This window comes from Gasterosteus aculeatus, chromosome 17 (assembly GCF_964276395.1).
Source record: "Gasterosteus aculeatus chromosome 17, fGasAcu3.hap1.1, whole genome shotgun sequence".
Classification (NCBI taxonomy): domain Eukaryota; kingdom Metazoa; phylum Chordata; class Actinopteri; order Perciformes; family Gasterosteidae; genus Gasterosteus; species Gasterosteus aculeatus.
In genome coordinates, this window is record NC_135705.1 from 11,660,138 (window position 1) to 11,683,985 (window position 23,848).

General features: G+C 40.3%; 5 protein-coding genes across 7 annotated transcripts; 2 read left to right on the forward strand and 3 right to left on the reverse strand.

Annotated features, from left to right (window-relative positions):
- Window positions 1-1,688: 1,688 nt before the first annotated feature.
- On the reverse strand, window positions 1,689-6,574 carry inpp1 (inositol polyphosphate-1-phosphatase). Its single transcript, XM_040204013.2, has 6 exons — window positions 6,248-6,574; window positions 5,375-5,580; window positions 5,230-5,290; window positions 4,511-4,711; window positions 4,231-4,405; window positions 1,689-3,402 (listed from the first exon to the last, which is right to left on the reverse strand). The coding sequence occupies exons 2-6, from the start codon at window positions 5,576-5,578 to the stop codon at window positions 2,910-2,912; spliced, it is 1,134 nt and encodes a 377-aa protein (XP_040059947.1). The 5' UTR covers window positions 5,579-5,580; window positions 6,248-6,574; the 3' UTR covers window positions 1,689-2,909.
- Window positions 6,469-8,825, forward strand: LOC120835258 (protein S100-B). Its single transcript, XM_040204019.2, has 3 exons — window positions 6,469-7,714; window positions 7,883-8,026; window positions 8,621-8,825. The coding sequence occupies exons 1-3, from the start codon at window positions 7,580-7,582 to the stop codon at window positions 8,765-8,767; spliced, it is 426 nt and encodes a 141-aa protein (XP_040059953.2). The 5' UTR covers window positions 6,469-7,579; the 3' UTR covers window positions 8,768-8,825.
- Window positions 8,318-14,041, reverse strand: LOC120835251 (acyl-coenzyme A thioesterase 1). Of its 3 annotated transcripts, none has more exons than XM_078092205.1 (11): window positions 13,910-14,041; window positions 12,336-12,545; window positions 11,876-11,975; window positions 10,828-11,018; window positions 10,567-10,742; window positions 10,327-10,443; window positions 10,108-10,193; window positions 9,862-9,955; window positions 9,626-9,706; window positions 9,235-9,370; window positions 8,318-9,124 (listed from the first exon to the last, which is right to left on the reverse strand). In XM_078092205.1, exons 1-11 carry the CDS (start codon window positions 13,968-13,970, stop codon window positions 9,024-9,026), a joined length of 1,353 nt encoding a protein of 450 aa, XP_077948331.1. In that variant the 5' UTR covers window positions 13,971-14,041; the 3' UTR covers window positions 8,318-9,023. The 3 variants fall into 3 exon arrangements, with proteins under 3 accessions (XP_077948331.1, XP_040059946.1, XP_040059945.1); XM_040204012.2 differs by having other exon boundaries at window positions 9,235-9,266; window positions 13,644-13,985; XM_040204011.2 differs by having other exon boundaries at window positions 13,644-13,963.
- Window positions 14,042-14,611: 570 nt separating this feature from the next.
- On the forward strand, window positions 14,612-17,270 carry sys1 (SYS1 golgi trafficking protein). The gene is made up of 4 exons (XM_040204016.2): window positions 14,612-14,787; window positions 15,613-15,869; window positions 15,955-16,022; window positions 16,313-17,270. Exons 2-4 carry the CDS (start codon window positions 15,708-15,710, stop codon window positions 16,551-16,553), a joined length of 471 nt encoding a protein of 156 aa, XP_040059950.1. The 5' UTR covers window positions 14,612-14,787; window positions 15,613-15,707; the 3' UTR covers window positions 16,554-17,270.
- A 1,547-nt stretch (window positions 17,271-18,817) lies between these two features.
- On the reverse strand, window positions 18,818-23,699 carry LOC120835257 (neuritin). The gene is made up of 3 exons (XM_040204017.2): window positions 23,235-23,699; window positions 22,384-22,534; window positions 18,818-21,747 (listed from the first exon to the last, which is right to left on the reverse strand). The coding sequence occupies exons 1-3, from the start codon at window positions 23,284-23,286 to the stop codon at window positions 21,513-21,515; spliced, it is 438 nt and encodes a 145-aa protein (XP_040059951.1). The 5' UTR covers window positions 23,287-23,699; the 3' UTR covers window positions 18,818-21,512.
- Between the last annotated feature and the right edge of the window lie 149 nt (window positions 23,700-23,848).

Sequence of the window (23,848 nt, forward strand, 5' to 3'; positions counted from 1 at the left end):
AGTTCAGTTGTGTTTCTGATTTGCTGAACACCAGCTGAGAAGGTCTCAACTTAAAGTCACACCATAACTTTTTAAAATGTGAATATTTCTCTGTGTTCAAAGGATTGATTAACGTTCTGAAGACCACATATAATTGATTCACACCGCACCATGTTGATTATCAGTCGAACCAAACAATGAAAATGTAAAATACCGAAGCTAGCCGGACCTTTTATAGAAAACTTCACATGCTGTCAAATGTTTTTTTTTCCCCATGAAGCATTACATTAGTCATTACTGACTTTCCCAGTGAGCTTTCAATGAGACGAAAGCTAAACATATATGATATGTTCATTTCGTATCGTTTTTTTGAGAAGTAAAAATATACATTCCAGTCGTCCAGATCCGAACATTATTTTCATCAGCTTGTTAAGTGTCATTTGATGCCGGCGGTGATGTTGCGGCACGTCCACGCCGTAAGCACCAGTGATCATTGAGCTCAGGACTAGTTTGTAAATCAGCCATAGAAAAGTACACATTTTTAACGAACGGTGGTCCCGAGTGAGTAGAGCTTGGCCACATCCCTTTCACACTTTATCTCCTTGTTTCAGTCTGACTGCTTTCAAAGTGAGGAGTTCTCTTCTGGTTAACACCTCCTGGATTTGGTTCAGCTTTCAAAATGTCAAGGTCTGATTTTCACATAAAATGTCATCCAAAGTTAAGCAACTGGTTCCCTTATGTCACTTTATGTAACAACACGAAAATAATTGATTGTATTTAGGGGTTTGTTTTTGTGACATGGTTCTTTCATAGGAATAGTTTAATTTCCATCAGAGGATAAGTTAAGAAAAGTGAGCAGTTGTTTACACCTGATATGTGAAGATTGTGAGTGTTGTGAAGTTGAAATTGTGTGTGATAAGGCTTTTGATAAAAGCAATTTTTTTTTATATATCGACAGTTGATGAAAAGTACCATGTTCAATGTTGTTTTCTGTTGTGTTAATTTGCACACCCACCCCTATATTAACATCAGAGGGATTTTGAACAGTCATCAGTAATGGCCAAACTCTTCCAGCTGCAGCTGAGTGGGAGGTGGAGCTCGCTAAGCTAACAGCTCATTTGCAATTGGTAGTATCTGTTAAATGAGTGAGACATTTTTGAAAAACATTTGCGATACATACCAGCTCTCAGAATTATGCCATTGTATTTTTTCTGGTATAAAAGGCTAAGTATGTTGCAGGTGTTGTTTGAGCTCATTGAAGCTGCCTATTAAGTTTGACACGTGTCATTTTTCCTTTCATCTGTGCATTGGATTGGTTTCCCTCTGGATCGAGTTGCTGTCATTAAAATGTCCCTTTTTAAATCAAGCCAATTATTCAATTGACCAGCTTAAGGGTTGGACTGTTAGTGAGATATAATCTGAAAGAAAAAACAATAGCTTTATAATTACTATCCTACATTTGGGTAACCTGTTTAAAGCTAGGTTACCCAAATTTGTCTCAAGTTCTCATTTAGGCCTTAAATATCTTCTGTTCCCGTCCATCTCTAGAGAACAAAAACAGGTTTTAGATCATTATAAATCGTCATATCGAACACTGTCCCTGTCTGAAACACGCCGAGCACATTGCGTTGTTTTCCACACCTTGACTTGAGAATGTACAATGATGTATGTTGAAGGTAGACGGGTCGAAATCAATTAAACAGCCAACACTTCTTCCACGTTTTTAACAGAATATGCAGAAGTATTGCAAAAAATATGACAATCATCAGGTTGTTTTTTCTAGGGAATTACAAGGCGAGTTCCCTGGCTGGCAAAACGTTTTAAAATATCACTGTTGGTCCCCCCCCCCCCCCCCGCATACTCTGGTTTTCAAAATAAAGAGAATTTCCTATATGCACTTTGTTGTTCTGTTTTACGCTCAGAAGGCTTAAACATTTTTATTTAACCATGTATATCAAAGCTATACCGTTTCACGACATTTCATCATCGCAAACCTCTTGGTAAGAATCTGTATCAGTTCTTCAGAGAAGCTTGTTAGCCTGCATAGGTAACATCCTTCAGTTTTACCTCATATGGGGGTTTCTATTCGCGGACCTTTTTCACTGATGATGCTTTGGCCGTGCAAAGCAGACACATCTACCCCTCCGCTCCTTGAAAGGACTCGCTCCAGAGGGGTGCGGATTACCGACTCACTCACTTGACTTCTGACCATTTACAGGGTAGATTGGGTGGAAAAACTAATTCACTTTTCACAACGGCAATTTAAACTCCCAATAAATTCAAAAGAAATCCTTTGTATCAGCCAGAAACCAGTTACGTTTGTCCTCTGGCAATGAGCACAGACCTGCTTATCAGGTCTGTGCTGAATAAAACTCACCAATGATGCAAACACATAATTGCAGCTCAGTCATCAATGAAATAAGACTTATAAACATTTTTCTGGTGAAGATCAGTGGTTGCAAAACTTTTGTCACTTTGACCTCCACTCCATGACACATTGATAGTCAGAACTTTTATCAGTTGGTTACAAATACTGGGAACATAGTCAGCATTCTTATTTTCCTGGTTTTCTTTCTATATTGATTTAACTCAAGAGCAAAACCGCTGTCTTCATATTTGATTCATGAGCATCCCCAGATTGTTTTCTTTTTTCTATAAGACTATATTTCTTATCCTTAACTTGGCTCTCTGGACAAATCTTTCTAACCTAAACAGACAGTATTTAAAAACATTATTTAGCCCAGATCAGATGTTGATCTTGTAATATTTACACTTACAAATACATCTGCTTAAAAACAAGACAATATTATTTATATTTAAAATATTTCAACCTGTGCCTATCCTTTCTCTACTAATATAGAATGAATATAATTATATATGCAGCGATAGCTGCTTCAGCTTGTGCCGATTGCATCCCACTGCTCTTTCAACTACAGCTTGTCCCTCAGAGGTGCGATGATGCTGCAGAGCTGAGAACAGTCTCGATACGCCACCAGGCCGCCGCGGTTGGCCCAGCGCTCTGCTCCTTTGCACTCGGTGTTGGGCTGATGATAGGTCAGTTCCATCAGGTGATCCGGCGCTCTCGAGCCGGACCGCAGAGACTTTGTCAGGTCCACCACGCCGCCTCCGAGGGCTCGGAGCAGCGCGTGAGGAGCGCAGGAGTCCCACTTGAAGGTGCTCCCTTCGGAGAGGACATAGACGTCGGCCAGGCCCTGAATAACGCACAGGATCTTGTAGCCGGCTCCGGAGGCGTACATCAGCTTGTCGCGGCCGCACAGAGCACTCAGGGCTTCCTTGACTACGGGTTTCTCACTGGAGCTCAGCACCACAGACAGCCCTGGTCCTGGTACAGCTTCTGGCCGGGACACCGAGCAGACGTTGATGCTGCCGCAGGAAACGCCCCAGAAATGCTTCCCCCTCCAGCTGTGAACGCAGCATTCAGTAGGTTGAGAATAGGTTCTAAATGCTCATTTGGAGCCATGTAGGTAAAGAGTTTTTGTAGAAGCCGCTCCCAACAGCGGCCTGCTGCATCTGTGACAACGGTGGGGCAAGTGATCCAGAACAATTCAGCGAGGGACCGTGCAGCTAAACAATGAGCTGCAAATCCCCGTAAAAATCCTTAAAGCTGAAAGTAACACTCTCTGTAAGCTCCTCACTGCGAGCATGTGGTCATTGGTACGTAGTTATTATAAATATACAAAATATAGCTGCTTTTAGGTCAAATGCCGCTCATGCGATGGACTTCCTAACATCCTGGTTACAGAGTGGTTTACACGGTTCAGGGGCTTTATGGCTGAATGTGCCCTTGTCATCTAAACGCTCCCAGCGGATTCCTGACTGATCAAGTGGTCAGAGTTTACTGGTCCGTCTCAAACTGGAACATGGACCCTAACGGTATATTTTAATAAAGATTCAGCCGGAGGCAGCTGTAGATTATTTCCCAGAGAAGGAAAACGCTTATATTAAAAATATCTCAGTGGCAACTTTTCAATACCACTACTCTGCCATAACGTTTAATTTTGTGATGCCTACAATGCATTGCTGTCATCGCCGTGTTAATCACATGAAACGTTTAGCATTGAGCGCATAGCAATGAGGATGTTCTACTAGACTGCATTAAAACAAGAGGTGATTCCGATGTTCGTGAATCGGGATGACAAAAGATCAAAAAACATCTCTCAACACGAATCCGCTACAATACCGTCACTAACTAGAGGACGGCACATTACAGAGGTTTTGATCTAAACTTACCCTCCACCCGCTGGGTCTTTGTGGTTGAAGGGCTGGTTGATGACGCCCATGACGGGCTCCCCTGTGCTCCGGACATAAACCCCGATTAGGACCAAAGCGCAGTGCAGCCCTGAAGGAGCCAGGCGGCCCTCCTCCAGCACCTCCTCCCTGCCCTCAATGTACTGGCTGGTGGCATCTGAACGGAAAAACAAGACACAAGCGGATCTTGCTGAGCCTCAACTCTCGGCGGCGTTTACTCACCGGATAACTTCAGCTTATCAGACGGTAAAAAACCTCTCACCTATGGGGTCGATCCAGATGCCGAGCTCAGAGGGGCTGAGGGGCACCGTCAGACCGTCCGCGTGGGCGTCGATGGTCGCCGGATCCTGGTGGATGGCTCGAGCCAGCAGAGACGCCGCTGTGTGGTCGCCATCCAGCACCGTGGCCAGCAGCGCCGCAGTCTCCTGCGGCGTGTTGCACACCGTGACCGCCACGCTCTCTCCTGGGGACAGAGAGAGTTTAACGTCTAGTATTAATTATCAAAAGTTTTTAATATATACACAGTGCCATCTCCAGGGACCTCAAATACCTTTGCGTGACGAGTGACACGTGGGTGTTTGACCTTTTATATTCAGATTATTCCAATGAAATATGCTTTGCTCACTGGGAGGTTCAAGTGCAGATTATTAAATAGAGTTTTTTCTATGTTTCTAGTATTTAGTCTACCCACATAAAGCTTGAGTGATACTATTATACAGGACTTCTCAATCTTACATCATAGTTGAACAGATACAAATCACTAGCATCAACTGAGCATTCAGTTGAATCTCTTTAAAGACAATGGAGCACAAGTTCTCCTGCACAGAAAAAATACCTGGCCTGCAGTTTTCGATTGAAGAATTAAAGCCAAACTGATTATACACCATTAAAATGTACCATCTGACCACAATGTCATCCAAAATCACAGCTGAAAGTTAAGAACGATATCGATATAACGATATATAACAACGAAGTCCTTACCAAGCCCATTTTCAAATTTGTTGGACTCCTCTCCATGAATGAAGCCCTCCATCTCAGGGAACTGACCAAGGAAAAGATAGAACATGATTACACACCAAATTCTGGTTGATTCAGACGCTCCCCCCCCCCACACTACTTCTCCTACCTGAACGCCGACGTCATGCCGAATCATCTCCTGGATCACCACGTCAGCAAGCGTCTTGAAGTCCTGGACGAACTTCTTGTTCTTGTCGTCTCCGGTCTTCTCTTGAACGAGCAGCTGAAACAGAGGAGCCTCCTGCCTGCAGACGCGAGCCACGTTGGCCGCTTTCTCCGCGACCCGGAGCAGCAGCCTCAGAAGATCAGCCATGCCTGAACAGAGGGAAAAGAACAGAGGGGTTTAACATGGAGAAGGATAACTGCGAAAGAGAAGAGTCAAGTCACACTTGCATGCCGAGCTAATTATAGCCTCGAAATGAAAACAGGTCATTTCTAAAAAAAGAAAAAAAGAAAGAAAGAAATAGATGTGCGCGTGTGTGTGTGTGTGTGTGTGTGTGTGGGAGGAAAGCGGCTTGAGGTCACATGTGAACATCACAGTCTCTCTGCTGAAGTCAAATGCCTCACAGATACGCAGCTTGAAAAGTCCCCAGCAAAAATCTCAACTTCCAAATAGTAATCAGTCAATGATCAATTCAGAGAACATACAAATATTATTATGTAGAAAAATCATCTTACAGTAAAATACTGGCGTATAAATAACAAAGTGACTATTTAGTCACATAGTGCTGGGTGCTGAAATGAATGTACTGAAATATTACACATATTGTTCACCGAGGATGGAAAAAGACCTCCATGAACACAGTATTTTGCAGATATGGATGCATCCCACTTCAGTCAGCGAACTATTTCAACATCACTCGACATCCCAGTAAACTGTTTCGGGTTTAGCTTAGATTTATGACCTTAGATAATGAAGCGAATGAGTTTAAAAACCTCTTTAAAATAACATGACATTAATACCAAAACGCGGCTTACACACCGATTGTTTTTTCGGTCAACCGCCGCTATCTGTGCAGTCAGATATATTTTTCCCGTCCGCGTCGCCAAACCCGGATGATTGGAGTCGGAGAGGACGCAGTTTCCGTACGACGCGCTGTTAAAACGCTTCATTAACGCCTTCTGCTCGGGTTTCTCTACGTCAGTGCGAGCTTCCTCTCGACGGAAGGGCGGATACATCTCACATCACAGCCGGTCCGCCCGGAAAGGTGGAGACACAGCGGGAGGGCTCGGTGAGCTCTTTAACCAAGCGGCAGACATTCGGAAGCGCTGCGGCGCTGCGTTCACAGGCAAATGGGAAGTTCAAGCTTCCGAGGTCGGAGGTTGTAAAGCCTGGTTTAAGGCGTGAGGGAGATCGAATGATGAAACTTTAACAAATGTACTTCCAATTAGCTTAAGGTTTTATTGAAAAATACTCGATTTGTCATTTGAGTTTAACGTTTCTGTTTTGGACTTTTGTTGGTGTAGCCGAGGGTTATGTTGCAGCTATACTTAATGATAATAAAACAAGAACTCCGTTGTTTGCATCAAGGCGGCAATGACTTGACTTGTTTGAGTCACACCACCGAACCTTTACATCCGTTTCTGACCTTCACAATAAAAGCCGTAGATACCTACTCTGAAACACTGTTTAAAAAATAACTCTTAACGTAACTCCACATTATAGATAACATAGTTAATCTGTTAACTATGTTAATCATAGGGGCATATTAAAACAAAATTAAAAAACATTTTATTGAATTAAATGCTGAAACATTGTTGTTTAATATACATAAAAATGACTAGAAAAAGTGTTGAAAGTCTTTGCTTCACTATAAAGAGCTCCAATTATTTGTCTTTTCATCCACGTACATTACTGTTCTTACCAAGTCGCCCTGGATGTTCTTAATAAATGTATTTGTTTTAAAGAAACTTTACACAGTTTTCTGCTTTTTACAAAGGGTGATATACAAACAGCGGCATGTTTTATTCAACCTTATTTTTTCTGAAAGAGATTTTGATGTATGACAAAGGTTGTTTTTACAACAAACTGTACAGCTCATGTGCTGGACATTATCGGAAGCACTAAAAACAACTGTGGCATTTAACAGACCACAAGTGTCGGATTCAAAATTGAAAACAGGAAAATGCTTCCATTACGTGGTTCTTATACTCCATTGCAGGGCCCAACCCACACACACATACACACACACACACATACTCGGGTAATTGGAGAAACCAACATTGAGCATGGTTCATTCTAAGAGCAAATGACATTTGGTCAAAGCTTTGGCAACTGATATCCATTAGTCATCCATTATGTAGTGCGCATCAGATGAGAAGCCTTTCTGTGGTTGATCAATACAGTTTAGGGTCCTCAGTGAACTGGGCGAGGCTGTCCATACACTGCTGGATGAGCCATCAGTTACACCAGGAGCCTTACTGCACGGAGGAGTTCCTTCAGATGGAGGTAAGAAATGAAATGTTGGGGTGATTTTGATTTTTCTAGATTAGACAAGAATACACAAATATAGCATGGCAAGTGAATGTATTGTGTTAAAACTGTATTTAATGTTTGATCACCATCACAACATCCTCATGTGAGAGTAGAAAAGATTTGTTTGATGTTGTTTTGCAGGCCTCAAAGAACAATATGTCCGACCTGGAGAGTGGCATACTCACTATAATCAAAGTTTTCAACAAATACTCCAGACATGAATCCAGTCTGAAGAAACACGATCTTAGAGCGCTTATCAACTATGAGATGAGTCATTTCATCATTGTAAGTTGTAGAAGTGTGAAATTATAATGTGTTTCAGAACTGTGCAGAATAATGCTCTCGAAAGCAACTTTAAGATTATAGACGCTTAACAAACATTGATCATTTTTAGGTGTATTTTGAGTGTGCAACAGTGTGTGTGGTTTTATATTAGACATAATGTTGTTGTAGTCCATTTAGTCAATTACCGAGTACATTTTTGACATACTTGTCTGTGAGGATTTCTAACGTTAGGTACTTTCTTTTAGTTCACTTTATTTGGGAGGCAAATATTATCTTTTTTACTCTGGTAAATTGATTTAAAGGTTATATTTATTCGTCAGATTGTGGTACAAATTATGAATCCAATAACAATCTTTGATGTATAGCTATAAATAAGCCTATGGTACTTGCTGAGCTTTAAGGTGACATGAACGCATGTTATCTGGTTCATCAAACCAGATTTCTTCATCAAAGCCTGCAGGCCAAATGTTTTAATATATCCTGGTGTTTCATGCACATTTAAACCTCATGGTGTCACCAGAGGCGCTACAGACTTTTAGTTTTATTAAATAAATGGCCTGCAAATGTTTTATTGTCATTCAATTTTCTGGACAGAAAATCAAGGAGAAGGACACGCTGGATGAGCTCTTTGCGGACCTTGATCAGAACGGAGACCTGGAGATTGACTTCAAAGAGTTCATCGGCCTCGTCGCCATGGTTACCTCAGCATGCAACGAGCTCTTCATCCCAAAACAACCATAACAATTAGTCATTACTCAATAAACATTTAAGGAACACCAAAAAGAGTGTCCAAAACATTTTTATGGTGTCTGAGAAGATTTTGACTACAAGACAATTACATGTTTGGTATTATACAAGTTTGTTGCATGAATAAAAATGCATGATGACAATTCATAAAGAACCATACATCTGCTACAATGGCCGTCGGTGTCACTGCATCTGAAATCCGTCATGAACTCAGAAGCCAGTATTTCCTATCTTCAGATAAACCACAGATTCACCGCCTCAGGTGACTGTCCATGAAATCCAGGATCTTTTCCCAGGCGTCTTGCTGTGCAGCAGCATGAGGTGCGGGGTGACCTCCCCACAGAGTGTACACTGCAGGAGGAAGAAAACAGCATTATGATTAGTCTAATGTTAAAAGTGCAATGACGAGTATGAAATAGGACTTGTCTGAAGGGGAAATGCAGCTCATGAATAAAGCTCACGTTTTCTTGGTTTGAAGCTCCACAGGGACACTCTTGAATTTGGTGTGTACGGCGGTTCAATAAGGTGACCAGCACCGGGGTAAGACAACAGGGTGAGCAGTTGGCATTTACCTGCAGCCCTCAGGGTTTGCTCAATCTAGTGACAATTAAAACAGCGCCAAGCAAAATGACCAATAACCTGAAGGTGAGCCTATAAACAACACAAGTCAATCTCAAAGTTCATATATTTAAATGCAAGTTACAGTTAAATAATACAGTTAAAGTGAATGTGTGTGAGATCAAGACTACTCAAATGTTTGACTTACCAAATACCACATATAATCAAAAAATAAAATCAGTATTAGAGCATAATAGATGCTTTTTCCATAACATAATTTAAAATGCAGTTTACCAGGTTTGCATTCTCCATACTTGAGGCACTTAGATCATCTTCACCCACTATGTACATTAAAGGACAGGGAAGGTCCTCTAGCTGTAAAAAAAAAAAAACACAAGATGTCATTCTAGAGTTTATTTAACTAACATAAGATACAAATGTGCATATTGTCTTTATATTTTGTATAGCCTATATTTTGTATAAGCCTAAGTGTGTACGTGAGTAATATTGTGGATTGGTACTATCTTCACCTTCACTTTGCTCTCAGGGGAAAGGTTTGCAGGCAAGGACATCGCTTTAAAACTCACACAGCCTTGATCATCAAACTGCCAATGTGTCTGCTCACTAAAAGGCCAAGTTAACAGAAAAAATATCAGTAATCAGTTGTTGGAGAAATAGTTGAAAACAAAGCCTCTGAAGCTATTTAACTAGATCTGAATTGATTGAAGCATTTCAATTTTAAATTTCCTATTACATCTATAATACTAACACTTTACTTTTCAAAGTTTTCAGTCCGGCCATCTGCATCTGTGAGTTTGATGGTGCTTCCGACTGGGCCATTGATACAAACCAAACAGGAAGGCTGGAGGAGAAAATTGTAACTGTTGAAAGGCAATGTGAGGTCATAAGAAACATATGTGATTTTGCAAAGAGCTGTGAGTTGATCAAAGCGTAGATAATGAAATGGTTGACGGAGAAAGTCCTATCCGACATACCTTGACACCAGCTCTGGTGGCAATTCTAAGGCTTAGGTAGACCCCAAAGGAGAGACCTACAATCCCAATTCTGTCGGCAACGACCTGACGATGATCTTGAAGTAAGTGGTATGCTGACTGTCCAAACAGATATTTCAAAGGGATGATAAAATAATCAAGGTAAATGGTTAATGGTAAAGTTATTCCAAAGTGAGTATAGTGTACTTAACAAAAAACTGGAAATGAAGCGTCGTCTCCTACTTTGAAATATGGATCGCCAACATTGACACGATTGTGAGGAGCAGGCAAATCTTTATGCCCTAAGTAGGCAAGAGAGAAGCTAGCATAGCCCTTGGATGCAAAAAGGGCGGAGCGGTACTCCACCAGTCCTCCACCCATTCCCCAAAGGTCCAACACAGCTGGAAAAGGGCCTGGGCCTGCAAGAAATCAGTAAAGTAGGTTGTGTTCAGTCAAAAACTGTCTTTAAAAAATGTGAGTGAATTCATTAAAAATTGTGCTCACCAGGCGGTAAAAACAACGTCCCCACAACTCCATCCTGGCGGATCTCTGTTCTCCGTACGCCTGGTGCCATGTACCAGCGCTCAGTAGTTACTGCTGCCAGCTCGGTGATCTTTCTCTCACTGGGTGACACGTGGCCCTCCAGTAATGACAGTAGCATCACGTATGGAGTCTCTACATTTTTTTTCCTCAGCCTGAAACAAATGTTTCAATAATTTAGTATTCAGCATTGTCAGGATTTCCCCTCATCCTTAGATGCTCAATAACACATCTGTGTGAAGCCCATGCAGATTTAAATAAGGCATGATTAAATAAACCTGAGGTGATATTGCTTGGATATCACATTTTATTCCATCAAATCTAATTTCTAAGATGAGTGGAAGATGGAGGATTACATTTTTTAAGCAGTCAGTATTTTTGTTTCACTGCTGAAAGGTTCAAATGCAAAATGAATGAAAGCCTATTAAAATTTGATTAAATGAAACAATAGTTATTAAAAGGTTTGTGAAAAAGATTAGATTATTATTTACAGCAGAGGTCTTCAACAGGGGGTCCGCGGAGGTACTGCAGGGGGGTCGCAACATTTTGGTTGATAAGACAATTTTCTTTTCTTTTTTTATTAAAAAAAACATTTCAACAATTTTTTTTTGTCTTCAGAATCAAAATTGTATTTATTGTTTTGAAATACACATTAACATGAATCCAACATATTCTAGCGAACGGATAAACATACATTCAGCTGCCCACAGGAGCTCTCTAAAGCTGGGCACCGGTTCACTCACAGCGCCTTTCGTGCAAATACGACAGCACAGGCACCAGCCAATAAGATCACGTTTATGCTCACGTCTAGCGCAAAGCTCAAAGATATAAGATGGCGGACAGAACTCCGTAGAATAGGGGGTCCCTGCTCCATCTCGCCATCAGTTTGGGGGTCCTTGGCCTAAAAAACGTTGAAGACCCCTGATTTACAGTGTTTGTGGTTTGCTACAGCTACAAAAGTCAACTCAAAAGTTGGGGTTTCTTTGTCATTCAGCTTGTTTTTATCACCTGCCTTAAACCTTCTCTTGAACCAGGAGCAGGCTGCAATCCCCAGAACAGTCCCATTGGCTCACAGCCCACGTATGAACCTCCAACTGAATGATCCCTGGTCACTTTAGATGAGAGAGAATCACAGAGGGTAAAAGATTACTGCATAGAAGTCTAAATTACTGAAATGATCTGATTTTAAAAATGTGTATCCACAAAATATAGATTCAATGTTATATTGTTGTTTTCCTTTACAATCTGTTTTTTAGCTGATTGAGTTGGAACTAGATTACGCTCAATTGCTCTTGATGCTCAAATCTCCTTTTAGCTTTAATAAATTGTATAATCAGATCATCAGTATCTTTAATCGGACTATTGTGTATAATTCCATATGATTTATTAAGTTGATACATTATATTTGTAATACTTACATTATTTCTAAAGCATTACATGTAATATAGGGAATATACTGTACTGGGACTTACAGTTGACAGTGCCATCTGCATTTGTGTTATAATGGGCAAATGCCTCCCAATGGTCACCTTCATCACTTTGCATTTGTGCACACATTGTGATGGGACTCTGTGGTGGAAGGAAACATCCTTTGATGCTGATGTGTTCATCTATTAGGGCGCGAACAGGGGCGGCTGTCAACAGAGGAGCTGGTTTAAAGCTGCTGTTCCATCGAACTCCACCTACAGGTAGAGGAAAGTACATTACATTACATGTCATTTAGCTGAGGCTTTTATCCAAAGCGACTTACAATAAGTGCATTCAACCATAAGGATTCAAACTCAGAAGAGCAAGAAACAAAGTGCAATTTCCTCAAATAAGCCAATTTACAATTTGCTATAGATGAGTAGCGTTATAAGTACAATTTAAGTGCTACAATTTGTTAGTCTTTTAGTCGAGGTAGAGTCTGAAGAGGTGTATCTTTAGTTTGCGGCGGAAGATGTGAAGGCTCTCTGCGGTTCTGGTGTCTTCAGAGAGCTCGTTCCACCATTTCGGAGCAAGGACAGCAAAGAGTCGTGATCTAGTCGAGTGTTTTGCTCTCAGTGAGGGAGGAACGAGCAGTAGAAAGTAGTACATTAAAACAAAACAATACAAATAATTGGTAATTATCCAAATTCTGAAATGACAATTTCAATGGGATGACAAGTATCAGAGACCTTTTTGCACATACACAACCATCAGGTTCACTATCCAACTTAAGGTGAACTCGGAAAGAGGACAGGAATCCAATAATTAACCCTGTGATGAATCAGTCCCCTTCCACTCCACTGTATACTTCTGCAAAACACAGTTAACTAGAGCCAACGACGAGGCGTGGGCCGTGTTGTTTTCACTGACTCAAGTGCAGTAATTCACGATAGAAGACAGTTGAAGAAAATGCAATATCTTAAAATGGGTGCAAATATATATATTTAAAAGTACACCTCTAGGTTTTTTGAGCTTCTGATTCATAAACAACCATGAAGATAAATGGTGAAGAAAGATAACTCATTTGTAGAGCTTGTAGGAATGAATATTCAGACATGCCCTTTAGTCTTAAAATGAATCCTAACATTTACTCTACCCGTAATTTCTAATAATGATTTTTGAGATTAATCTGATACTTGAAAATAAAATAAAAGGCTAAAATGGTCACACTAATCAAAATCACAACTTCATCCAAATGCAACAGTTGAAGACCTGCAGTATCATAGCAGCACATTTAGCCAGAGTCAAAGTAGATCCCACTGCTCATTAAGTTCTTCAAAGACCCCTTAGAACTACAATAAAAATGGTCTTACCCACAGCCCGATGCAAATATGCCAGGTTCCTGTGTACACGCATGCATGCAATCATTATAGTTTGGAGTTGTCGGACCATTGACTGCCTCAAATTAACTCTGAACATTCGAGTGTTTCATTTACGTTTTACGCAATACACAAAGCCCTTCCGGGTCATATCTATTTATTAAAAAAAGATTAACGGCGGTGTACAGTTAAACATTCAACTTGACAACTGATCTAACATTTAACTTATTTGCTGGAAAGGCATGTAGCCGTATTTTTACCTCTGCCTCTCTGTATTGAGTTAGAAAACATGCTGCTTTGTAGTCCTGAAACGTGAATCATTTCCGTTTATACGTCACGCATTATATTCAGCTTTGACCCACTTGTGAACGTGTCCAAGCAATCTCTTTTGGAGTAAAAGTAGGAATGCTGCAAAAAAGATGTATCCTGTTCTGCATTTAAAATATGTTCAAAGTGAACTATTAGCTATTAGATGACGCATGCGACAGCATTTACAAGTTGGAATTCAAGCAATTTTAAACTGAAACATATGTGATTTTGCTGGGGACAATGGAGAATAAATCAAATATTTTACATTCAGTTACTGTCAAAGTAGCATAAATATAAATGTTTGCATTATTGATTGTTCTATTATACATTTTGTTAATAGTTTCGGCCCCAATCTTATGTTTGTATGCATAATTTACACGTGTAGCATTATTTTACATACTGTATACCATCGTGTATTTATACGATTTTATTTAGGCGACTTTAAACTACACACAGCCTACGGAAAGAAAAGTAGATAGCTTTTCAAAGTAAACTTTGCACTTTCGTAAAATGATAGAATAAAACAGTGAAGTACGTAATACAAAGCAGATATGGTTATAATATTATTAGATATACTCCATCATTGTCCCCAGAACAAGTCGTGTATGGGGAAATCCACACAAATAATCTACGTAATACATCCAAGGAGTCTTACGCTGAAAATAAATTGTTAGCACAGAGTTGTCTTTCCGGATCCACTGCCCTCACTTCCGTGTTGTTAACACGGTACAATCAACTAGGCCTCGAGAGTAAAGTTTTAAAAACTGTAGGCAACCAAAGAGCTTATCGATCTCACGGCACCTTGAAACCGTTGTCTCCCAGTGCTCAGGTCGGTATCATCTGTCCCTGTGTTCAGGTTTGAACAGTTGGTGCTAATCTGTTCTATGACCGCTGCTAACCATGCTAATCGCTGTGTTTGTGTGGGTGGAACGCTCGCTAACACTCACGTTAGGTGCTTGACTGAGTCAAGTACTCTCACATGCAGAGTAAACTACAACGTCTATGATTAAGTTAACGTTAGCTAACTGAACTCCCTCGTGGTACCTAGCTAACTTATGTTGACTGGTAAATTAAAGATATTCTAGTACACCGTGGGCAGATGCCCTCGTAAAGAGGCAGATTGTTGCATGGTTAATTAGCTACAGTATATAATTTACTTGCCTTATTAAAGTATAACCTGCAATTCTATTTAATTTTTAAATTTGATATAAACGTTTACAAAGGACAATATTGCATTAGTGTCCTGTTGACAAAGTAACGTTGGGAGTTGTCTTTGTGCAGTAGCTAACGTGAGTTTGTACTGCTTAAACTATTCAAATGTTATGGCCACACTACCACAAGAAAAAGGACGTATGTGACACACTAATTAATTAGTTTCATGGGATTTCATCTCTGTCTTTGATTAACAGTAGCTAGAGTAGGTCCAGATTCCTCATTCAACACCCCAAATAGTGCTCTTTTAGATTTGAACCTACACTTTTTTTATATCTGTTAAAATGGGGAGACAGCTGTCATAGGCTATTTAAAAGCATTGTATTTTGTAACTACAGTTATTTTCCCACTCCTGCTTAAAAATGTTGTGGGCTAAGCTTAAAAACAAGTCATGATGTATGTTAATACATTTGATTCAATTTGTCCTTTTTTTTTGTTCCAGGTTTTGAGCTCCCACTCAGATCAAACTAAATGGCCCAGTTGGTGACCGTCGGGGCCAGCTATTAATACACTTTGTAGGTGTAACATCAGTCCGCAATGGGCAGTCACTTCCGTAGCTACATCTGGGACCCGGTGCTCATTGTGAGTCAGATTGTGTTGATGCAATGCATCTACTACAGCTTCTTGGGCCTTTGGTTAGCTGGAGTGGAAAGCCTGGTGCAAAGTAGTCGGTCATTGGACCAGATCTTCAGCTATGAAGTAAGTTCTAAGATCTGTCAGTTGTCTGTGGCACTTGTGTAGACTTTCCTAATAATGGTATTTCAATTTTGCTCTGCTTTCAAAGCTCCTTGGTTTTGCAACAATTCAGGGCAGGCTCTCAATGATGGCGTTCATCTTGAACTCTCTTACATCGTAAGTTCTTTTGTCTTTTTTTTTTCTCTGTACATCCCAAGATATGAGAGCTGAAACACCTCTTACTAAAATGCTGATAAAATTGCACAACAAAGCTATTCACAATTAAAGGATTGTCACACTATGGGGACTAATCTACTGAATCATATATATATATATATTTAATGGATTTATATATGGAAAGAATTGAACATTTACAACTTTGCAGGGGCATTTTGGTAATCACACAAAACTGAAACATAAATGAGCATGGCTTGTATTGTAACCTGCCTCTGCTATTTTCCCTGCAGTGCCCTTGGTCTGTGGTTCTTCATCCGTCGGGGAAAGCAGTGCCTGGACTTCACGGTCACTGTGCACTTCTTCCATATGATTGGGTGCTGGATCTATAATACTCATCTTCCATCTACCCTGTCCTGGTGGCTCGTCAATGGAGCCTGCATGGTTTTGATGGCTGTACTCGGAGAGTACTTGTGCATGCAGACTGAGCTCCGGGCTATTCCAGTCAATAGTGGACCCAAATCTAACCTGTGAAATTTTGTCGATACCAGGTTGAAAATTTGTGGACGTTTAACTCCTGAGGAACTCGCTCAGAGGAGGTTTTTCACTACTTTCAAAAGAAATGGAACATGAGATTCCCTCCACGTAGATGTTGGATCTATTTTCTGCAACTGATAAACCAGATGAACTGATCTATTTATAAATGTTGGACAGCTGTGTAGCAAAAATGCATGCTTTATTGCTTACAGAGGCAAATATCAATTTACACCATTCTCTGAACCTCATCACTGTACATTTTATTTAAGTAATTGCACTTTTGTGTTCATTTTAATTGCGCTGCATTCCATTTTTAAGAATTACGATTTTTTTTTCTTTCAGATTTGTGCCCATCTTCAAATGTCAATTGAAACTTGCAGACTCTTATAAAGCAGCAGAGCAGCAACATTCTCTTTCCCACTCTCTTTGTGTTGGTAAAATTACAAGCTGGCCGGGCAAACAAACGTGACCATGATGTGAAAGGGTCTTTTGGTTTTAGAATTCCAATTTTAGTCACTGCACTTAAATTTCAATTTGCAAAGTTACCTTTTGAGATTTTATCATGTTTTCTTGTTCATGTTGGGTAACAAGTTCAGTGTGTAAACATGTATGCTGAAGTTTTTTGTTGCAGTAATCAATCACATTCTAAATCTAAATGTTTTCTCGTTCATAATCTCAACGCATCATCAAGTATAAAATTGGGCTTACGATTCATTTTGCACACAATGCTCCGTTTTGTCCTTGTCGAGCTCGTACATAATATCACACCACTTGCGTTGTTTGTCTCCGTCGCTTTATGTCATGATTTATTATGCAGAAATGTGGGCCACTTCGGGGACGGTTTGTCAGCCACCAGCTGCGTTCTGACAGCAGACTCTGTGTTTCTGTGGGGGCTGTGAAGTGACATGTGCAGCACTAGTGGCTTCTGGAACACTTCTTATCTTATGGCATTTAGAACGCTGTCAAAATTAACTACCTATTGTTAGAAAACCATGTCCTGGAACACATACTAGAATATATTTTTATTTTGTGTGATGAATTTCAGCTCAAATCTCTGCAGTTTTGATAGTGTGGACCATGCAGTGTCTGCTTTTGAGGCAGAGGTTGATGGTTAAAAGCTGTATAATAGTTCGAGAATGATGAGAAATTCACTTATTGGCTTTCTTGTTGAGTTCGATAAGGACAGAAATTATGTCTCATGTCTGGCCATTTAATATAATGGACCTATAATACCATATAGGGGTTGACGTGGCGCAGGGGTAGAGAGGGTGCGCTGGGAACCGCAAGCTAGGTGGTTCGAGCCCCGGCTGCTCCATGTCGAAGTGTCCCTGAGTGAGACACCTAACCCGGGGCTGCTCCCTGGGCCAAAATGTAAAAAGCCATGGGTTAAAAATGCAATGTAAGTCACTTTGGATAAAAGCGGCCTCAGCCAGGGGTTTGCTTGTTTTGGATTGACGAATTGGAAAAAGCTAGCTTTAGTTTCATAATTGCACAAACATGACAGTGGTATCAATCCTCTCTAGAGAAAGCATTTAAGCGTATAAGTGTCAACCCATCTTTTTTCATAGTTTCTTGAGACAGCTGCTGAGAAAGTTTCCACATGCACTGCGACTTTTCTATTCTTTAACCTTAAATGTTAGTTTTTATAATGTTTAAATACACAGAGATGGACCTATTAATTTAATTTACATTTTTGACTTGTTTCTTTTTCGGGAACAACACAAGACAAAGTGCACATAATTTGTCCTCACTGAAGATTAAAATATAGGGTGTTTGCATCAACATCAAGGAATTTTGTTGCAAGTACTTTGATGCATATGCGGTTATAAAACACCACAAGTTCATATGAATGCTTGTAAATCTATGTTAGGGAACCAAAGGTGAAGAAACACTTGGCCGTTACGCTTCAGACATGAAAGATGGGTCCTCTAATGAGGGGCAAACCACAAGCCTGTCTGAAGGATTTGCACCCTGGGCCAAGATGCTTCAATGTGTCCTACTGCCTCTTCTGGAAGTGTCCAAGTGGAAAGGAGCAGATGGGAGAAGTACTAATGAGTAAAACTACTGGTTGCAGTGCTCATTACCAACACTGCTTCAGGCAGGGCTAAAAACAGAAGCTGTAGTAAGTGAGTTGAATTACTGCATCAATTAAAGGCATCACTATTTCACCCCTCTGTGTTTCTAGATTTTTGCTATCTGTTTTGCTGAAGGTCCTGCACACACACACACACACACACACACACACACACACACACACACTGTATGTTTTAAACATGGCGCTTTATTATTACAATCACATTACTTTGCCATATATTGCTTTATACAGTCTTGAAAATGTGCTATTTTATTAGTAAACTGAAGAAAAACAATATTTCTTTTACATTCTAAAGTTCTTTCCGTGTTTAAACAGTCGGTAGGGTTAATTTCTTATGGTATGATATTATTATAATCATTTTCATGCTTTTTTCAACAGCCTAGAGAGGGATGCGAGTCATTTCTCTAAGAAGTGATTGTACATATTGCTCATGCTTTGAGGATATCGCAGCTGTTTTTGTATTCTCACCACCAGACACACAATGGATGACATAATGCCAGCATGACATAAATAGAAACAACTAGAACAAACATGCTAAGGAAGGTGGGCGGGGGATGAATCTGCATAAAAAGGATGCAGATACTCTGAGGAACTATAGCCTAACTGCATGCACAGATCAATACACCACACATGTTGTCCAAGGTGAAAACATTGTTTTCAGTATTTTGAAGCACTGTCATTAACATTTTCATGCATTTGGGATCAAAGAGATAAGGCCCATGAGGACCAGAATATAAGGAAATATGCAAATTGTGACACAGTTTTAGAAAAACAAAACAAATCAATGCTTTCACTCATTAATTTTCAGTTTGCTCTGAATCGAGGTAAACACTGCAGTATAAGTACAGAAAACACCAGGTTCTTTGATGAAAACGTAACCTAAATACTGATCCATAGTGATTGAACAACCTTTATAATTAGTAATATCTCACCATGGCTTATGACTTAATGTGTGAAATGAGGGGGAATGAAGCCCAATATATTGATTCTGTAATAGTAATTTCTGTTGAGAGTCTTTGTGGCTACTTTTGAAGCTTAATCTCAAACCTGCATTTCTCCAAACAAGATTGATTAAAAGCATGAAACAGATGAACTGAGCAGCACCGTTAATCTGTTTTGCTTGATATCATAATTATGCAATGCATTCATGAGTCAATCATAACTTTAAATAAAATTGATAAACAATAACGATTTATTTTTTACAAAAATAATGTTTAGCTTTTGCATATCATTTGACTTTATATTATTTGTAATTGTTAAAAATTGTATTAAATTATTCTAGTTCTATTCTAAATGATTAGTCTTTGACAATCTGTAATATATTACACCCCTGTGTTGTCTGTATGGATACTGTATGAAATACTGAGTTTATTTGGGTTTTAGTAATATTGTTGCAAGCGAGCATGTTCACACAAAGTGGAGCAGTTATTAATGAAAAAACACTGAACATTCACAATTAAGATTTCCTTTTCTACACAAACATTGACAGGTCAGAAGTTTGATCGATCATAATACTGAACCAAAGTTAGGGACGAGGCTCAGAGAGCAAAGAGGAGGAACTGAATTCATGAGGTCTTGTCAGGATGTCGTTTTTGGTGTCTTTATAGCAGCCATGCAACATCAACCACAATAGGCCGAAGTGTTAGGGGGGCAAAGTGTTGATTGTCACTTTCACAAACATTTATTACACTTGGCAATGGATTAAAGGGGCATCCCCCCTAAAATACAGCTGAATTTTGTTTAGCTGCTCGTCTTAGTGTAATTAAGTCTGTCATATAAATGCCTGGTCCTGTTTCTTACGATTTGGTCCTTTCACTGATTAATAAGCTGACAACATATTCACATTTTTTCTTAGTAAAGCAAATATTTGCTAAAATTTGTTGTTATTTTTGTTGAAGTGCTCCTTTAATGCAATCACAATGTGATAATTTATACAAATTCGCTGAATGAAATTGCTTAAATTGTCATTCTTGTCGGGTCGTAATGGAATGAAATTGCTTAAATTGTCATTCTTGTCGGGTCGTAATGTGATCAATACCACTCTCACGTATATACACCAAATGTAAAGCTACAGCCAACATCCAGTTGACTTGGTGTAGCTAAAGGACGAGGAAACAGAGCGCTTAGCTACGTCCAAGGGTGACAAAACCCACCCTCCAATTATGCCTATAGCTCACTAATAAAAACGTTGTTTGATTAATTCGTACAAAAGTGTCAAACTGTTTCAAAGCTCGAAGCAGCTACAGCAGTTATGTGCTAAGCTAAGCTAATGGGCTTTACCGACAGTATCTCTACATTTAGTGTGTGCGAGTGGTATAGATCTGCTTAGCCAACTCCCAAAATCTCAAACTATTCCTTTGACCATCATCAACCCGTACAGGGAGTGGCAACACATTAACACATGTCTCAGAATATGATGAAAGCCTAAACCTCTAAAATACTGCTTAAAAAAACTCAGTTATTTTAGCTGACCTCAGTTGAATCCATCAAACCAAACCTGATAAAGTTCATAAATCTAGTATTCATTGCATTAGATTGTACCGCAGATCATGACAATCTGTCCACTCCTTGTATATTGCTTATCCAGATCCGCAGGTGTCTGGCTGTTTGTATCTGAAATCCCTTCAATACTTGGCTTGTTTGCTTTAGTCTGCCTGGTAAATAGTTTTCTCAACTACAGGATCAAGCTGAAGTACTTGAGGAGATTTAAAACATGATTGATTGATTGGCTAGCCACAGAATAATTGTTACTATTCACTTATCCCTATTAAATCCTTGGCCTTAGGTCTGAACTCAGGAGGACCGACCCTGACTGAATTGGAAGCCATCATCTTCATCACTCCCTCCCCTCCCGCCCTGATTTATACAGGGAACCAGTTGGGCCTGGTCAGGATCAGCCCGCCTATCAGGGGCAGGGCAACGGCAGCGAGAGGTGAACTTATTCTGGGCGAGGAGCTGGGGCTGCACAGGTCGAACAGACTTCCCTGGAAGCGCATCTTCATGGAGTCCTGCCGCAGAGTCTCCCAGATGGAGCTGACTTCCTCCTGGCAGTCGGACAGCGCTGTGAGGGCACATGTATGGAAAGCTTCCCAGTGGCTAGGGCAAAAAAAAAAAAAGATCAAATCAGATCAAGGCAGCGTCTGCCATTTCACTCAAGAATTCCTCCTGTCTACAGCCTTCAGACGTGCACTTGCTGTTGTGGATTAATTTGCTTGCCAGTAATCTATCACTCAGATGGTGGCTTCAAGTAAGTCAAACTGAGCTTGAATTACCATGGCAACTGTATGAGACATGGAATAATATCGCAGATGAAATTGCAAAAGGCCGATTTTTAACAGAAGGCAGATGTGTAAACAGTGCAAGGGTTCTAGAGTGCATGCAGTAACAATGACAAAAAATCCTCCCCTAGAATTTCATTACTGCTGCAGCAAAGTCATAAATTATTTAGTACAATGGCTCAGTGTCTTAACACCATTCATTTATCTATTCTCCCTCTGAGATCACGGCATCTGCTCTTTTTCTCTCCAGCATTCTATCGAAAGATGCACACTTTACATTATACATGTTTGAAATTCAGTTTTGGTCACAGTACTGTAGTTGTCTTTTACAAAAAGGTTTTTATTACAGTCCATCTCAACACATACCGATTCCCGTGGGGGACGTCCCAGGTGCACAAATAGGTGCTGTGTTCTGTTCCCACACTCACTCTATCAATCATGAAGTTATTATCACCTGCACACGGCTTCCACTCCCCTCTCGCTGGTCACATTCTCCTGATAGTTGTCCATGCTGTCTCCCAGCTCCAGGACACAATCAGAAAAGTCCTTGTAAATGTTCTCACACTTCACATCTGAGTCTCCTGACACCATCAGGGACGGGAATACTGCAAAACACACATTGCGGCTTAGTTCAGTGCACAAGCAAAATAGCTATAATAATTAATTTGTAATTTGGTAATCTTTTTCATCTCTGGAACGGTCTCAGTGTGGTTTATCTTTGTCCACATCCCCCCACATCAAACACTGCTCATGATCATGACACTTTTTTCACTAAAACAGTATTCCACTCCAGTGTTCCTTTGTGTACATTTTCAAGTGTTTTCAACATGCTTTTTTTTGCAATCCTGTCATCTGAACTTTATTTTAGGAAAATGTCAGTGCGTTGTGAAGCACACGATACTCCTGAACACTGCCTCATACATTCCTTCCACACAATGCTAAAACACGTCGACACCACAACATTGTGCAGGAGGACAATGGAAAATTAGATCAATTTAAGCAAATAATGTTACTCAAGGAAAATAGACATCAGCTTGTTGTATTTTCGTTATTTTCGGATCGTGCATGGCCAAAGGCGCAATATTACCTAAGTGTAGACACCCAGTTTCTACTGTCGATGGGTGTAGGCTGCTACGAGCAGTGCCGATCTGATAACCCGCAACACGATGGAGACAGATAAAGATTGCAATCATGGCGTGACATTTATGATGCGGGGAAAAAGGTGTTCGGCAGTTCTCCGTGGCAAACCACCCAAAGTTACTCGCAGCCTGAATAAACCCGACGGGGCAGCTTGAGGTATCTTACCCAGGGCGAACAGGAGAATCCCTCCGATCTTTGTCGACATGAAAAATCCCATATCATCCCATTTCTAGCCGAGCCGAGGGCGCGGGATGCTGCCGAGGCGCTCGTGAATCGTAAGGAGAAAAAAAGAAAACAAGCGGAGTGGAGACGCACAACCGATTAAGGGCTCATTATCGATGCGTGTAGGTGTGTATCAGAGATTAAGCGCCGATAAACACTTGGTGTGTATGTGTACAGGGTCCGTGTACCTTTTGATAGTCCCCTTTACCGTAAAAACCAAACAACGAAAACACGGCTTTTCGTTTTAAGCGGTAAAACGGTAGTGGGTGGCCGTTTTCGTTTTTTGTTTAGAACCAAAAAAACGGGACAAACTGACAACTTTTACTTCCATTAATCCCTTTTGGGGTTTTGCCCATAAAACAATAATACGAGGCGTAGCCGCAAAACCGGAAGCACGTAGATTTTCACAGTAAGAATCAACGCAATGGGACGTTTGTATGCTAGAAATCCGTCAGCATGCCAGCGGTTACCAGGGTAACATCAGGAGAAAAGTTGATTGATCAATATGAACAAATAATCCTGGTCCGATGGAATGTGTGTTAGCAAAAGTAGCACAC

Bases quoted from the DNA above. Each gene is read 5' to 3' on its own strand.
- inpp1 (XM_040204013.2), bottom strand. From the start codon at position 5,578: ATGGCTGATCTTCTGAGGCTGCTGCTCCGGGTCGCGGAGAAAGCGGCC. The intron at 4,712-5,229 runs GTAAGGACTTCG...CTCTGTCCCCAG, and splicing joins CAAATTTGAAAATGGGCTTG to GAGAGAGCGTGGCGGTCACG. The intron at 3,403-4,230 runs GTAAGTTTAGAT...CTGCGTTCACAG, and splicing joins AAAGACCCAGCGGGTGGAGG to CTGGAGGGGGAAGCATTTCT.
- LOC120835258 (XM_040204019.2), top strand. From the start codon at position 7,580: ATGAGAAGCCTTTCTGTGGTTGATCAATACAGTTTAGGGTCCTCAGTG. The intron at 7,715-7,882 runs GTAAGAAATGAA...GTTGTTTTGCAG, and splicing joins AGGAGTTCCTTCAGATGGAG to GCCTCAAAGAACAATATGTC. The intron at 8,027-8,620 runs GTAAGTTGTAGA...TTTTCTGGACAG, and splicing joins AGATGAGTCATTTCATCATT to AAAATCAAGGAGAAGGACAC.
- LOC120835251 (XM_040204011.2), bottom strand. From the start codon at position 13,749: ATGTTCAGAGTTAATTTGAGGCAGTCAATGGTCCGACAACTCCAAACT. The intron at 10,743-10,827 runs GTGAGCACAATT...GATTTCTTGCAG, and splicing joins GACGTTGTTTTTACCGCCTG to GCCCAGGCCCTTTTCCAGCT. The intron at 9,371-9,625 runs GTAAACTGCATT...AATTGTCACTAG, and splicing joins GTATGGAGAATGCAAACCTG to ATTGAGCAAACCCTGAGGGC.
- sys1 (XM_040204016.2), top strand. From the start codon at position 15,708: ATGGGCAGTCACTTCCGTAGCTACATCTGGGACCCGGTGCTCATTGTG. The intron at 15,870-15,954 runs GTAAGTTCTAAG...CTGCTTTCAAAG, and splicing joins ACCAGATCTTCAGCTATGAA to CTCCTTGGTTTTGCAACAAT. The intron at 16,023-16,312 runs GTAAGTTCTTTT...TTTTCCCTGCAG, and splicing joins ATCTTGAACTCTCTTACATC to TGCCCTTGGTCTGTGGTTCT.
- LOC120835257 (XM_040204017.2), bottom strand. From the start codon at position 23,286: ATGGGATTTTTCATGTCGACAAAGATCGGAGGGATTCTCCTGTTCGCC. The intron at 22,535-23,234 runs GTAAGATACCTC...TGTGTTTTGCAG, and splicing joins GATTCTCCTGTTCGCCCTGG to TATTCCCGTCCCTGATGGTG. The intron at 21,748-22,383 runs GTGATAATAACT...TTTTTGCCCTAG, and splicing joins GGAGTGGAAGCCGTGTGCAG to CCACTGGGAAGCTTTCCATA.